Source organism: Maylandia zebra, linkage group LG16 (genome assembly GCF_041146795.1).
Source record: "Maylandia zebra isolate NMK-2024a linkage group LG16, Mzebra_GT3a, whole genome shotgun sequence".
NCBI lineage: Eukaryota > Metazoa > Chordata > Actinopteri > Cichliformes > Cichlidae > Maylandia > Maylandia zebra.
The window spans coordinates 30,921,060-30,934,421 of NC_135182.1; the positions used below are offsets into that span (position 1 = coordinate 30,921,060).

The following is a 13,362-nucleotide window of genomic DNA, read 5'->3' on the forward strand; positions in this document are numbered from 1 at the left end:
ATTTAACTCGGCCCTGCCAGCCTTCTGAACAACAGCCATAATCTGCCACATTTATAATATTACATTTTCAGCCATAAATCAGGTCAGCTTATCTAATCCCCCCCTCTCGCCACACTACAGAACCCGCAGTAAGCACTGGACTGTCGCGTCCTGTCAGAAATATTGAAATCAAATGGAAACATTATTGAAAGGACAGAACGAACGGATTAAATCTGCAGATTGTGATGATGATCATTAATTCTCCTAAGCTGCATATTTGGCCTTTTGTAGTGTGCCAGTGGCCTTTTGCTGGAATACCACCATGTGTAAATTGTCTTAGAGTGAGGGGGGATGATATTTTAGGACAAAACCATTGATTATTCTCAGGGAAAAGTCATTATAATAAAAACCCTTGCTTGGCTTGTGTAAGTCACTGATTAATAGGCATGCTGCTTTCATGAAAAACCTGTGCAAACTGTTATTAACTCTGCTTTTCATTTTATTTTGAAAGGGCTTTTCCCTGATGTGGGAGGTGGCTATTTTCTGCCGAGGCTCCAGGGGAAGTTGGGATTGTTTCTTGCCTTGACGGGCTTCCGACTTAAAGGACGGGATGTGCAGAGAGCCGGGGTTGCCACTCACTTTGTGGAGTCTAAGAAGGTACCGTGTGAGCTTTCAGTTCAGGTGTTGGAAGTGCGGGGGTGAGGTCAGAGCTGCACTGGAAAGCCAGATGCTGATTCACTGGAGGCCTCACTCTTGTTTACGGTGCCAGCATTCACCGGCCGGCGCAGAGGCCAGTTGTGTTTTTCTTGCTGTTGGCATGAGGTCAGAGCGGTGGGCGGCAGGTTGTTTATGACTCTAACCTTGGTTTGGGCAGAAACAAACACATCTCACCTCAGTGGAAGTTTACCAACAAGACAAAGGGTTAGATAAGATAGGAGAGAGGACTCGGAGGTAATGAGCTGATGCAAGAAGAGCCAAAATACACAAATTCTGAATCTGAGTAAATAAAACAAAAGGAATCTGCACAGAGTGTTAGCAATGAGCTGACATGAACAAGGAGAAAGAAACAAGATTATCGGTGGGGTCTGATAGTCAAATTTCATTAAGAGGGTAGCTTACCGATTGAAGTGTTAGATTGATTTTTCCATTTTACTTTCAGGTACTGTTTTAGCATCTGTTTTTATTTATAGTTTAGACTTTATTGCATTGATGACTTCCAGATTAAGTATAATCTGAGGTATTTGAGGTCGGCCTGATGAAGGCCTCAGTGTAAGTTCATCAGTGTAGTGAAGGAGGACATTCAGAAGGTTGATGGGACAGAGGAGGATGCTTGGGATAGGATGAGATGGAAGCAGATGACCTGCTGTGAAGCAAAGGGAGCAGCTGAAAGAAGAAACTGAGAGACTGCAGGAAGAGGCGGTGAAGATGAGGGCAGGGCAGGCAATTGCAAAGAAGGAAAAATGGAGAAAGTAAAGACAAAGCAATACACGCAAAAAAATGTCAAAGTCAAACAGGAAGCGATCAAGGACGACTGAGATGGAGAAACTATAAACAGAGTTAACATAACCTAAATTTTTCATTAGTCGGGAATAACAATCCTCACATTCTGTTTATTTATTAGACGATAAAACTATGTTTAGTGAATGTGCTGACACGTCAGACTTCTACACATCATAAACGACAGATCAGCTGCAGACTGACTTTTTCCGTTTGCATTAAACAGATCCCAGACCTGCAGAAGGAGCTCGTGGACTTGAAGTCTCCCTCTGCTGAAGATGTCTCCAGAGTGCTAGACTCCTACCAGAGCCAGGTTAGAAGCCAAGAAGCCAGTCATTTACACAAACATGTGGCTTAGACTCTAGCTGTATATTTTCATTACTGCATCTCACTCTTTGTTTCTGCTCTTTGTCCACAGAGCAGTCTGGATGCTGAGAAGCCTTTCATCTTGAAAAAGCACCTCTCTGATATAGACAGGTGGGCCATGACTTTCTTCCTAAATATACTTAAACTAGGTTCAGGAGGTGAGCTGGAGTCTGTTTTTGTTGGTGACAGATAAAGAAAATCTACAGAAACACTGTATTTAGTCAGAAATGTATTCCTGAAATCGGCTTTCAGGGCTCCATATGTACTCTTATATGCACTCTTTCAGTGCTGGTTTTAATCTCTTTGTGCTCTGTTTTTAAAGACTATCAGCCTTTTATTTATTTTCAGTCTCTTGTCCTTTTAAATCCTGTCAGGCTCTTCAGCGCCAGCAGTGTGGAGGGCATTGTGAAGAACCTGAAGACCGACGGCTCAGAGTTCGCTAAGAAACAAACTGAGGTGCGTTGCTCCTCTGCGGCTCAGTTCAAGTAGAGTGCGGTTCAGCTGCTTCTGTTCCAACAGTCAGCTGTCTTTAAAACACGAACTCTTACAGAGGCTGATGGTGAACACCACCCTCCGATAAACCCACAGACAGAGCTGGAATGAAGCCGGGGTGTTATTTGGCTCCGCTGTGCATTTTGGTAATTAGTAGTTACCTGAGAATGAGTACTTAATGAGGTTAATCACCGTGCCCTGCTGGCTGGAGCTAAAGACACTTTAGTGGGATTTCAGGGTGAATTATCATGGCTTCATTCACTAAAATTCCCTCAAACAGCCTAAAAAGCGATGTCCCACTTCACTCGAGATTAAACGAGTCACATGACCCTCCCTCCCTCACCTACCACACTTCTTAAATCTGTTCACCAGGAAAGTCATGAGCTTGATCTTCTCACCTTCAGCAAGACCAAAGCAAACAAACAAAAAAAAGTTTTTATTAATGAATCTTTATTTACATGTTGAAATAATTGTGATGTGATTTTTGTTTCTGGATGTAAGGATGTTCTCTGAATGCTGTCGTGTGAGAAGGAAGTAGAGTCTGGACATGGGCACGAGGAAAGAGCTTGGGTTTTTTTTGGCATTTCGATGATGAGCTGATGATCTTTTTAAAAGTTTCCTTCTCTCTTTCGGCTGTCACTGACTAAATCCTGGCATTATTGAGAGGTTTATATGTGTATAAGTAACAGCTGGGGCTGTTAGAATCCACAGAAGGAACGATTTGTCTTAGATTGTGACTGTTCTGATATTATGAAGCCAAATCTGAGTAAAACAAACAAACGGTTTCTCTTCCTCTAGACTCTGTCCAAAATGTCTCCCACGTCCCTGAAGATCACCCTCAAGCAGCTGCAGGCGGGCGCAGCTCTGAGCCTGCAGGACGTGCTGGTGATGGAGTATCGACTGAGCCAGGCCTGCATGGTAAAAACCATCATAGTGAAGTCTGAAACCCAAGGTGGTTTCACATTTCAGCTCTGATGATGTGTTTCAGGGAGTGATAAGGCATTGTTTGTGTTGTGTTGCAGAGGGGCTGTGATTTCTATGAAGGCGTTCGAGCCGGTAAGTCACTGCAGTACAGGGGACACAAAAGCAGAAGAGGATGGGTATGAAACTTAGTCTTGTAACTTATTTTTACATAGATTTACCAAACATAATAAACACTGTAGGATCAGTAAACTAAAGTAAAATGAAAATGATAAAGAGATTAAAACGTTACCTGATTTAAACCGTGCCGATCTCCTCTTTGAGGTCGTCTCCTGGTGCATCTCCTCCAGCTCAGCTGAAGGCGCTTAGCTCATGCACATATGCACAAAGGCAAATTATGAGCTTCAGGGGGAGATCTGAAAAATCAGGCTTGCTGGAAGAGGTCCTGAGGTACACACGAAGACAACCTTGAAGGGGAGATCAGCCTTTTTAAAATAAGCTTTGGTTTTTTGGTTCAGATTTAAAGTATATACTGGGACTAGCAAGGATTCTGAGCAGTGATTATTATAATCACGGATCACTCTGCAGAAGTATATGCTCGCCTCTAAAGGTTGTGGGTTAGTTATTGTTCCTCTTAGCATCACTAAACTCGATGTTCTGTGTTTTTAGTGCTAGTTGACAAAGACCAGAATCCCAAGTGGAACCCATCAACACTGGAGGAGGTGTCCAACCAGATGGTGGAGCAGTGTTTTTCCTCCTTGGGTGAGAAGGACCTGACTTTGTGAAGTTGGTCAGCAGCTGCCTCCCAACTTCAAACAACACACCGCTAAGCCTTCTCTAACCGGCCACTTCCTGTCCCCCCCATCCTTTTATGGAGGAGCGTGCCGCTGTGGATGGAAGCGTGTCAGCCCTTGTTCATAAACCGTGTTATTGCTGTAGAATAAGTAGTAGTTCTGGTGATTCTTTACAGAAAAATCATGACTATGTCTCCACAGCTGAGTCATGCTCACAGGCAGAAGAGGGAGCAGGCAGTTTGGTGCACTGTTGCTCTGCAGTGGAGTCTTTCTGCATAGTTTGTACAGTTGTAATGTTACAGTGCTGCATGTTAAAGGATCAGAACAGCAGTGCTACATTAGCACAAGGACACAGGAGGGGATAATGATCTCACCACTGAGTGCTTCACTACATTTCCTGTGGATGTTTGTTGATGTGACACGGAGCAGTATCATCTGTAGTCCTGCAGCGCGGTCACAGCTTCTGATACAGATCATATATCGTCTCAGCTTCCTGTTTCCTGTTCCCTTTTTTTTTTTTTCCTCCAATGTTTAATCTCATACAGGCCGCATCATTTAAAACCCCTCAACGCTGGATAACATCGATCATCTTGTTACAGTGCGGTGCTGGGAAACCTTTGATGTTGCTCTGACAAGGTGCAGCTTCCTAAACGTTTTCGCATTGATCAAATTTGTTGGAAAAAGCTCAGTCCACAGAGACCCTAAACAAAGACTGTATATTAAAGATGGGCATACCCACATGACATCATGCACTGGTTTGCACAGTCCTCTTTTTGAAACCTTAATACTGCGCTTTTCTATCAAGTTTACTGCCATTTATAAAGACTTAAAACTAGTGATTTAACCCATGTCTTGTTAAGGAAAATCTTTTGATTTTGTAAATCAATCGTGCAGTTGATTTTTGGGTTTTTTTTCCTCATGAACATCTATCTTTAAAAAAAGAAGAAGACATGTTTGTCACCATAGGAGTCGCCCCCTAGTGGGCATTAAAAAAGGTTAAAATGTCAAGGTGCTTCGGCTTAAGTTTTTAACTTCGGAAGCTAAGCCCATCTTCATATACAGTCTATGGCCCCACCTGGCAACCCACTGGACCCAATGGGCCATTCTAACACTGGTCACAGAAGTTGAATCCTCTGATAAGTCAGAGCTGATATGAGTACAGTCCTTCTGGAATCAAGTCTCGCCACTTGTAGGTGAGATATGAGCATTTATTTTGAAGCATTATTTCAATTTTTTTTAATGTTAATGGTTACCAAGACTCATCAGTCAAGTCTGATTAACATCTTAAAGCAAAAACCTTTTCCCCCCCACTATTAATTACACATTTACTAATATCTTCACTGCTCTGGAATATCCCTAAATTCTCTGGTACTGGAAAAATGGTTTTAATGTTGTGGCAGATCAGTGTAAGTGCTACCTGTAGTTGTTTTTAGGTATAACAGGGAATTAATAAAGTGTTCTAACACAAATCCAAACAATACTTCGAAGACAAACCTATAAATTACTGCTGATATTGAATGTATCTGCATAATTTAGCAAAGCAAATCTGGTTTTAGTCGTCTGAAATGCACGTTTTGTTTTTTCTAATAATTTTCCCGATGTTTGTTCAGAGGAAATCAAATCACTTCCCTCATCATTAGGTCTCTGCAGCTGCATTATTTATGAAACAACCAGAGTCGGATTCAGTGCTGGAACAGAGGGCAATAAAAGAGCTGGTCACATGAAATTCTATGTGTTTTTTACTGGGTGTGTTTAAAGGAACTGATTGTTGAGGATGGTATTTTTTATGACCTAAAATGTTCTTGTGTAACTTTACAAAGTGCCTTAGTTATCAGCATGAGAGCACTAAGCTGCTGCTCAGATATAAACTCTCCAAAGTAAACACGTTTATTTTACGTCAAGTGCTCTGTTCTGTTTGCAGCACTGCCAGGAAATCCTGCTTCGGTAGCACAGGCTGGCACCTGGGAATGATAATGCTTTCCGACTGAATTGTCCCCATCGAGCTGCATAGACTCAAACAATTTTTAAATCAGGCTTCAGATTATTGTTTAAATCCCAGACTGCAGCGTGGGACACCTCATGTCTGTTTTAATCTTCTCTACCTGCCTCACATTCGCACAGTCTGAGCCCATAAATCCTGCCTAAGAAATGAGTATCAAGGCTTTGACTCATTCATCAGTGCAGTCTGCAGCTCATCAAGCAGACAGGACGACCTCCAGTGCTGAGTGTTCGCTCTGGACGGGCAGATGAACTGTGATTTACATCTATTTACATCTTGCTCTTCAGACAAAAGCTGGCCGGAATTCATTTCTGAACATTTGTCCCTCGGCCTGCTGATGGGCGTTTTTGTTTGGCAGGAATTTTAAAGTCATCGTGAACCACAAATATCTCAAAATTGCGTCTCCTCTTATTAAACAGCCACAGAAACACTTCAATGACAGAAGGCATGAGTCTGATTTATTGGCATCAGTTTTACACACACTGTACAGTTTGCAAATCAAAGTCTTAGTGATGCACAAAGTCACTCATTTCAGGTTATTTCATGACAGCTTATTCATGATGCATGTGGTTTTAGTCATCGTTCCCCGGGCTGCTCGTGTTTCGCTAGACTTCTCTACCTATTTTTTATTCTGTGGGTCCCTCAGACTGCTGTAGAAAGCTGGTACATTAGAGAGATTGCACCAATGAGATCATACTGACCTCAGATTTACATGTCCAATGCTGAGCATTAACTAATCAGCTTGGCTGGTGTCAAGTCAGTGGCACATTTTTAAATCACGTTCAAATACTAATTTTAAACAAAACTTGAGAGATGGTGGACAAATTCAGGAATAATGAGAGAAAGACGGGAAAAAAAAGATTTTAAGTAAAGGAGGCGCAACATATTTTCATTTTCAGAAACTTGCAGAGCTGTTGGGTCTAGCATCTCATCTGTTTTGTAACAAATCAATGGAGTTCCTTAGTGTTGGGGACTGTGGAGTCCAGCAGGAGTCAAATACAAGAAAAAATTACATTTTAAAGCCACAAAATGCGATTATGTGCACCAATTTTGTATATTTTTGTGTGCACCATCAACACATCATAGCGCTTTTTCTACCTAGAAGCCAGGCTGCAAAGCACAGGGGACCCCTGACTTTTCATAGCATGTATTGTGTGCATACTTGGTTATATTTATTATGTAGTAGGAAATACTTTAAAAAAAAAAATCTTTATTTAAACAGGAAATTAAACATTATAGACAAATGCCCAAGAGGCAGAATTTATTTGTCTTTGAATGATTTTTGGGAAAAACCAGAACTCGCAGATAAGATCCACAGAGAAGAGCCTGTAATTGTTTTCTGTTGATTGGAGGAATCCCTCTCTGTGCACCAAGAGCTTCTGGTTTACAAATCCGGTACTGATTGATCATCACTTATGTAGCAGGTTTATCAGAGAAACCCATGTCTTGTATTTTTTTCTGCTAAATTCAGTATAAATATGATAACAATGAGGGCATCCAGGTGTTTCTGGCTATGTCGATGCTGATTTAAAGGTAATTGGCAGTATTAGCTACCGCTGGACCCGGTGTGTTCAGCTATAAGTTCCCTCTTCTTGGGTGTCTCCTTCTTTTACTTTAAGACTGCTTACCCTATTGAAAAATACATTTACTTCATTACATTTACATAAGTTCCTTATGTTTTTAAGAAAAAAACATATCATCTTGCTTATTCATCTCTCAAAATGGGAAAAAAGTCCCATCTATGGCCATTAAAGTGCTCCATACTGAACTAGTTGTTAATTAAAGATTAATATTTGTAATATTTGAACACTGAACAGCAGAAGGAGCTTCTTTAAACACAAAAAATTGCATCAAGAAAATGATAACGCTTCGCTCCAGCATTGATTTGAACTCAACGACAGGGCACTACAGCCCTTCAGACTCTGCATCTCAGAGAATCTGTCCTTAGTGTGAGTAACGCCTGTCTGTGGGAACACCTGCTGGTGTCAGATAGCGTAAAATGAGTGACCTTTAAAACCATGAATCACTTTTCCCCAAAAGGAAGCATCACCTGGAAAACACAGATGTTTGGATGAAGACGGATATTCACGCTGGGTCTGAGATTTTCTTTTCTCAATTCTGTGAAAGGTGCAACTCGACGCTTTTCTTTTGTATGACCTGCAGACCCCACATTTATAAATGTGTAAACACGGGAAATGCAGTCAAACCTGACATCAATATTTCTGGCAGTATCTTTAAGAAACAGAATTGGAGGCAGAAATGAAAACTATGACTCAGCCTCCAGCATGAGAACTTTAAAGAAAATGTGCATCTTGACTTGCATTAACAGCTCAAACTCTGGCTATCAGGCCCTCCTCGTGTTTGTGTGTGTGTGTGTTTTTCTAAGCCAGCCTTTCATTCACAGAAAGCAGTTTTTTAGGAAAACAGTCAGATTAGCCTTTTCTCGTGTTTATCAGAAGCAAAACATCCGATTAGCACGACCTCTAATCTCCAGTTTGCTCATAACATGTTTGGAGGGAGATTAATCTGCCCACGCAGGAACATTATGATTAATGTGTTTGATTTTTGGAGTGTTTGGGTTACATAGCGCACCAATATGGTGCCGCTCATCATCACTGAACTCACAGAAACAATTCAACCTGTGAACTGTGGCTCAGAACTTTGTTTTTAAAGAGGCTGCTGCTCTTCTGTAAAGCTGGCACAGTTTGAAGCACCGAATAGCATCAGATAGCCCTCCCAGTGCAGTGTGGGTGTATTTGCTGCTTTTATTGGTCAGTTTTATGTCAGCACAGACTGGAGACGTGGAGAGAAGGCAAGCGGTGACCATACCCTGCCACTTACTTTTATGGCTTTATTAGCAGTTGGCTCCTGCTATTGTGGTTCATCCTTGCAGTTATTTTATTACTTCAATACTCAAAGCTGTTGTCTCTGCAAACAGCTGTGTGGCAGTTTAAGCGACAGCTCGCAGTAATGACTTCAGTTGAGGGTAAATTCCACCTGTCTGATGCCACTTTGACGCACAACAAACTGACCTGTCAGCATCCACCAAGCTGCCAGTGACCCATTTACAGTTTAGGGGTTGGTTCACATCCACTCCTTTGTATGTAATGTGTTTATCCAAATGGAATGGCTCATAACAATGGGTATGAAACTTAATTTGAAAAGTAAAAACCTCTAATTTCTGAAAATGTATTTGTTTGAAATTATCTTGGGACCTGTCGGATATTAAAGGGACATTTCACCCATAAATGTACATATGGGTGAGACCCCTCTGGCCTGTGATGCTATTCATCTGTTTTAGTGTGAGCTGTCAGCAGCAACATTTATTTCCTGAAATCATGATTCAGTCCTCAAAAGAAAAAATTATTAAGAAAAACAACCTGTGACAATTGACTGTATATAAAAGATGGACGAGGCTTACAGCTGTGAAAAATAAAGGTTATGTGGAAGTGAATTACAGAACTGGTTGTTTAAAGGTCCAAAGAAAAAAAAGGTCAATTCATTTTATTTTTGCACCACCAAATCACAACAACAGTCGCTTCGAGCTGCTTTATATTGTAAGATAAAGACTAAAACATTACAAATAAAAGCCAACAATTAAACAACCCACACTTAGCGAGCACTTGGTGACAGTGGGAAGGACAAACTCCCTTTTTAAAAGGAACCGGCAGTTGATGTCTTTCTGGGTTCAGTCTCTAGTTTCAGGTCTTATTGAACACAGCTTGATATTCAGTTTGTACATTACAGTACCCATTAGAGTCTAACAGGAGACAGCTCATTGGCTAATGATGTATCAATCACAAAAGGTTGTTTTTTTTTATATTTTTGAGTAACAAAGTCATGATTTCTGGAAACAGACATTAGATGGGAGGGTTTAAAAAAGCATTTCTATATATTCCTCTATATGTAAGAAAAAGCAGACAGAATTGACCAAATTTGGCATCTCACACAAAAACAAACAATGATAGACACCACTATGGCCAGAGGAGTTCAGGAGTGAGCCTTTAAAGCTGGCTCATTGTCATTAAGGACTTGGGCGGTTTAAACCTTATTCCAGATGCACTGGCGCTCTTGTTAGAGATAAAAGGTTAAATGTCATGGCTTTGTGCTTTTTCTTCTTTAGGGCAGGTAGCAATATTTCTCAGGTATACACTGACACGATGTGGACAACCCCCCCAAAAAACAATCGAACAAAAAAAGAAACTAGGCCCTAAAACATTTCCCCCAAACTGCTGCTAGTTTTTTTATTCACTCCTCTTTCTGTTGATGAGCCAAATGTTTCTTGAAAGTGTGTCAATCCTCCTCGTGCCCTGGTTTCTTTGCGCTGGCCGCCTATACGATCCAAGTCCTGTCAAAGTTCCCAAACTGCACGACTTGTGTGCAGAGAATATCCTGGAGGGCAGGAAGCGCATCATTTGTACCCTGGATTTCCTGGACTCGTTTTGAGGACATGTTTGGAAGGAGGGCTGCAGCCAAGCCTGTCTAATTGCAGAGCTGGAGGATAATGCTCCTCGTGGATCTCCAGGGAGGCCATTAGGAGCCCACAGAGCCTTTTGTCAGACCGGAAGGAGTCACACAGCTGGGTGTGTTTCTGACCTGCTGATACCAGTTTTCAAGTGAGAGCCTTCACCAAATGAAGGGATCTATAAATAAGATCCTCTGTAAGAGGAGAGAATCTTGGCCCCAGGACAACATTAGTGGACGGGGTAGACTTTCACTGGCAAGGAGGAACATTGTGATTCCGGGCATATCTGATAGGATTTCTTATGAGGGCAGCCACGAAGAGCCAGCACCTACTGCGAGGCAGAGAGGGGACAAATAAGGACCGAGGAAGATGATATCTAGCTGAAGACGGTGTGCGTCAGTGAGGCTCCAGCTAAGAAACCAATAATCACAGAAACATAGATCAGAGCACTCTGGTCACTTTGGAGGAGGTTTTTTAGTCTCAGTCCATGTAAATCAAATCCAAAAGTAGCTCAATTACTAACGCCTCATTCATACTCCTCCTCACAAGTAGGTGGAGTGACTCTGAATGATGGTCAGAGCAACTCGTCCCAGCCTCACCTTTCCACTGCGACACACCTCCCCCCGTCATGGCACGTCACATTCAATGTAGGGGATGTCGCTGTAGCGGCGGTCTACCTCCACCCACTGCTGCACGGCCCGGGCCACGATCTCCTCTGATAGCTTCTGGGCGTACTCCAGCAGCACCGGGTTGACCTGAGGGGAGCTCTCTGGTGAACCCATCTCTGAATGAACTAAGTAGGCTTTCTCACCCCTTGTCCCTTTGCTCTTTCCCTCCACCTTCTCCGTGGAGTTTGCATTTTGGGCCACCAAGTCGCTCCTCTTGGATTTGACGCACCCCATACTCTGGAGGATGTAGCATTGATTCAGTTTAGGGTGGGGGGTGTAGGATGGCAGTGAGGAGCCAGAGTTTTTGGTTAGATTTCCAACACCAACATTTCTTTTTTACCTCTGGAGGGGAGCTGTGTTCCTGCTGCAGTCACTGTCATCCACTCCCACTCGTAGCCATGTCTCTGAGCACAACAGGTGCGATGGTCGGGGTGGTGTTACACAGCTGCGGGTGGGGTTTTAGTGGGTTGACCGGCTAGGAGGCCCATCCCTGTGTGGGTCTGACAGTCCGGCAGCTTTCTTGACCAGATCTCACACCTTCCTTGGCTGCAGATAGAGAAGAGACAGAGACAGGATTGTTTAAAGTGATTTATTTTCCACTAGAGTAAAAACAGTCTAAAAATACCAGATGGTGGGGAGCGAGGGGAGGATTGTGGACGAATTTCACAGTGGCTGTGACCCTGGGCTCCAGGGGCTGGTTCGAGGTCAGGGCCTTGAAGTTGGCTCACCTCTGCAGGGTCACTTTTAACCACGCTCCACTCTTCTGCACATCTACTGTGTTACTCATCCACCCTCCTCCTCCTCTTCCTCCTCTACTAACTCGTGTTTTATGACTCAATCCCCCTCGCCCTATTTTGTATAGCATGACACAGGCACGTCTGTCTCTGGCCTGAGTGCCCTGATGCTGTTTTGTTGTAAGCCCGTGTCTCCCATCTGTTCCACTAAGCGAGCCTTGCAGCCTGATTCGCAGTGACAGCTCCTCTATTTTTTTTTCTAGGACTGGAGGCCTCAGTGCACAGCAAACATGTGCTTCATTCAGAAAGCTGCATGTAGTCTGCACAACACGCAGCACATGAATGATTCATGCAGAGCCGGGGAGTCTCCCTGTGAGTACAACAACATTTGGAGGTTCGGGCAGACATCAACACAGGAAATCCGCATCCACAGCTGATGTTATGTTAATGAGCTTAAATGGCTACAAACAGTTGCCTTAGTATGAAAAACTGAGAGCACCCGTTAGATGTCTGACAGACACATGGGATTTGGATTAAACGTGATTTGAACAGCACAGTGTTGCAGCTTTATCTCTACAAACATGAACATGACTGTGTAGTGGCCCAAAGAAGCTGTACATACTTCTAGAAGAGAGTCTCAGATTTCTCTCCATTCCACTTTAAAACGAAATAATCCAGCGACAGAAGAAGGAGCAATAACCCCAAGGTCGTTCATATAAACAGTAATCCATACATCATGTTGTGTCTCTGCGCTTCGCCCCCTTCTGCTTTCCAAACAGCATCCGACGGATCTGAACTTGAACCTTATTGGCTGTAATGTAAAGAGATCAAAATATCTCCACAAGTTCGTGGCGCTGCTCGCCGGTTATTTGTGATGAAGCGCTCCGTGCCAGATTTCCAAATAATCTCCGAGCCTGGAGGGTGCGGGCTCTGCAGACTGTTTCCCCTGATGCCTTCGCGTCGGTCAGTCAACGCAGAGTGCAGCTCCGGGAGAGAAAATCACAAGTCTGGACTGAGCTGAGCACAGCGACGCTTGACGGAGGTTACCGAGCTGCAGCGGGGCTCCAGAGGAGAGAGAACCCAGACGATCCGAACCCACACGGGGCGAGCCTGCCATCTGCCGGCCAAACAAGTGACGAAACGATATGGAGGTTCATTTGTGCAGAATAAACGTGGGGCCCTAACAAAAATCACAAAAACATAAATGAGGGACAAACTGACTTCTATTTTAATTTAAACTGCTCAAAACCCCAAATGAACACTTTTTATTCAGAGTACAGCACCAAGTCAGTTAAACTTCTGGGATACTGATCCTTGGGGCGCCACCAGGGTGGGTCCAGGGAGGGGGCACTGGCCACCTTCCAAAATTTGCTGGCCCTCCCAGAGGCCCTCCCTGGTAAGGCTGTCCTATGTTGGTAGTAATTCTAATAAACGTGAGCACAAAAAG

At 43.2% G+C, this 13,362-nt stretch overlaps 2 protein-coding genes across 5 annotated transcripts in view; one reads left to right on the forward strand and one right to left on the reverse strand.

Annotated features, from left to right (window-relative positions):
• Positions 1-5,775, forward strand: part of hibch (3-hydroxyisobutyryl-CoA hydrolase) — a 22,415-nt gene extending 16,640 nt beyond the window's left edge. For all 3 annotated transcript variants that reach the window (XM_004559133.6, XM_076875258.1, XM_076875259.1), the window contains 7 exons: positions 491-636; positions 1,703-1,789; positions 1,895-1,953; positions 2,217-2,298; positions 3,133-3,252; positions 3,357-3,390; positions 3,925-5,775. In XM_004559133.6, coding sequence (XP_004559190.2) covers positions 491-636; positions 1,703-1,789; positions 1,895-1,953; positions 2,217-2,298; positions 3,133-3,252; positions 3,357-3,390; positions 3,925-4,040 — 644 coding nt within the window. In that variant the 3' untranslated portion in view covers positions 4,041-5,775. The remainder of the gene's footprint in view (positions 1-490; positions 637-1,702; positions 1,790-1,894; positions 1,954-2,216; positions 2,299-3,132; positions 3,253-3,356; positions 3,391-3,924) is intronic.
• akap19 (A-kinase anchoring protein 19) lies at positions 3,561-12,952 on the reverse strand. 2 transcript variants are annotated; one of them, XM_076875260.1, is made up of 3 exons: positions 12,538-12,950; positions 11,113-11,727; positions 3,561-3,722 (listed from the first exon to the last, which is right to left on the reverse strand). In XM_076875260.1, the coding sequence occupies exon 2, from the start codon at positions 11,413-11,415 to the stop codon at positions 11,140-11,142; it is 276 nt and encodes a 91-aa protein (XP_076731375.1). In that variant the 5' UTR covers positions 11,416-11,727; positions 12,538-12,950; the 3' UTR covers positions 3,561-3,722; positions 11,113-11,139. The 2 variants fall into 2 exon arrangements, with proteins under 2 accessions (XP_076731375.1, XP_076731376.1); XM_076875261.1 differs by lacking the exon at positions 3,561-3,722 and having other exon boundaries at positions 6,699-11,418; positions 11,522-11,727; positions 12,538-12,952.
• Between the last annotated feature and the right edge of the window lie 410 nt (positions 12,953-13,362).

Excerpts from the sequence above, each read along its gene's own strand:
- akap19 (XM_076875260.1), bottom strand. The coding sequence starts at position 11,415 with ATGGGGTGCGTCAAATCCAAGAGGAGCGACTTGGTGGCCCAAAATGCA.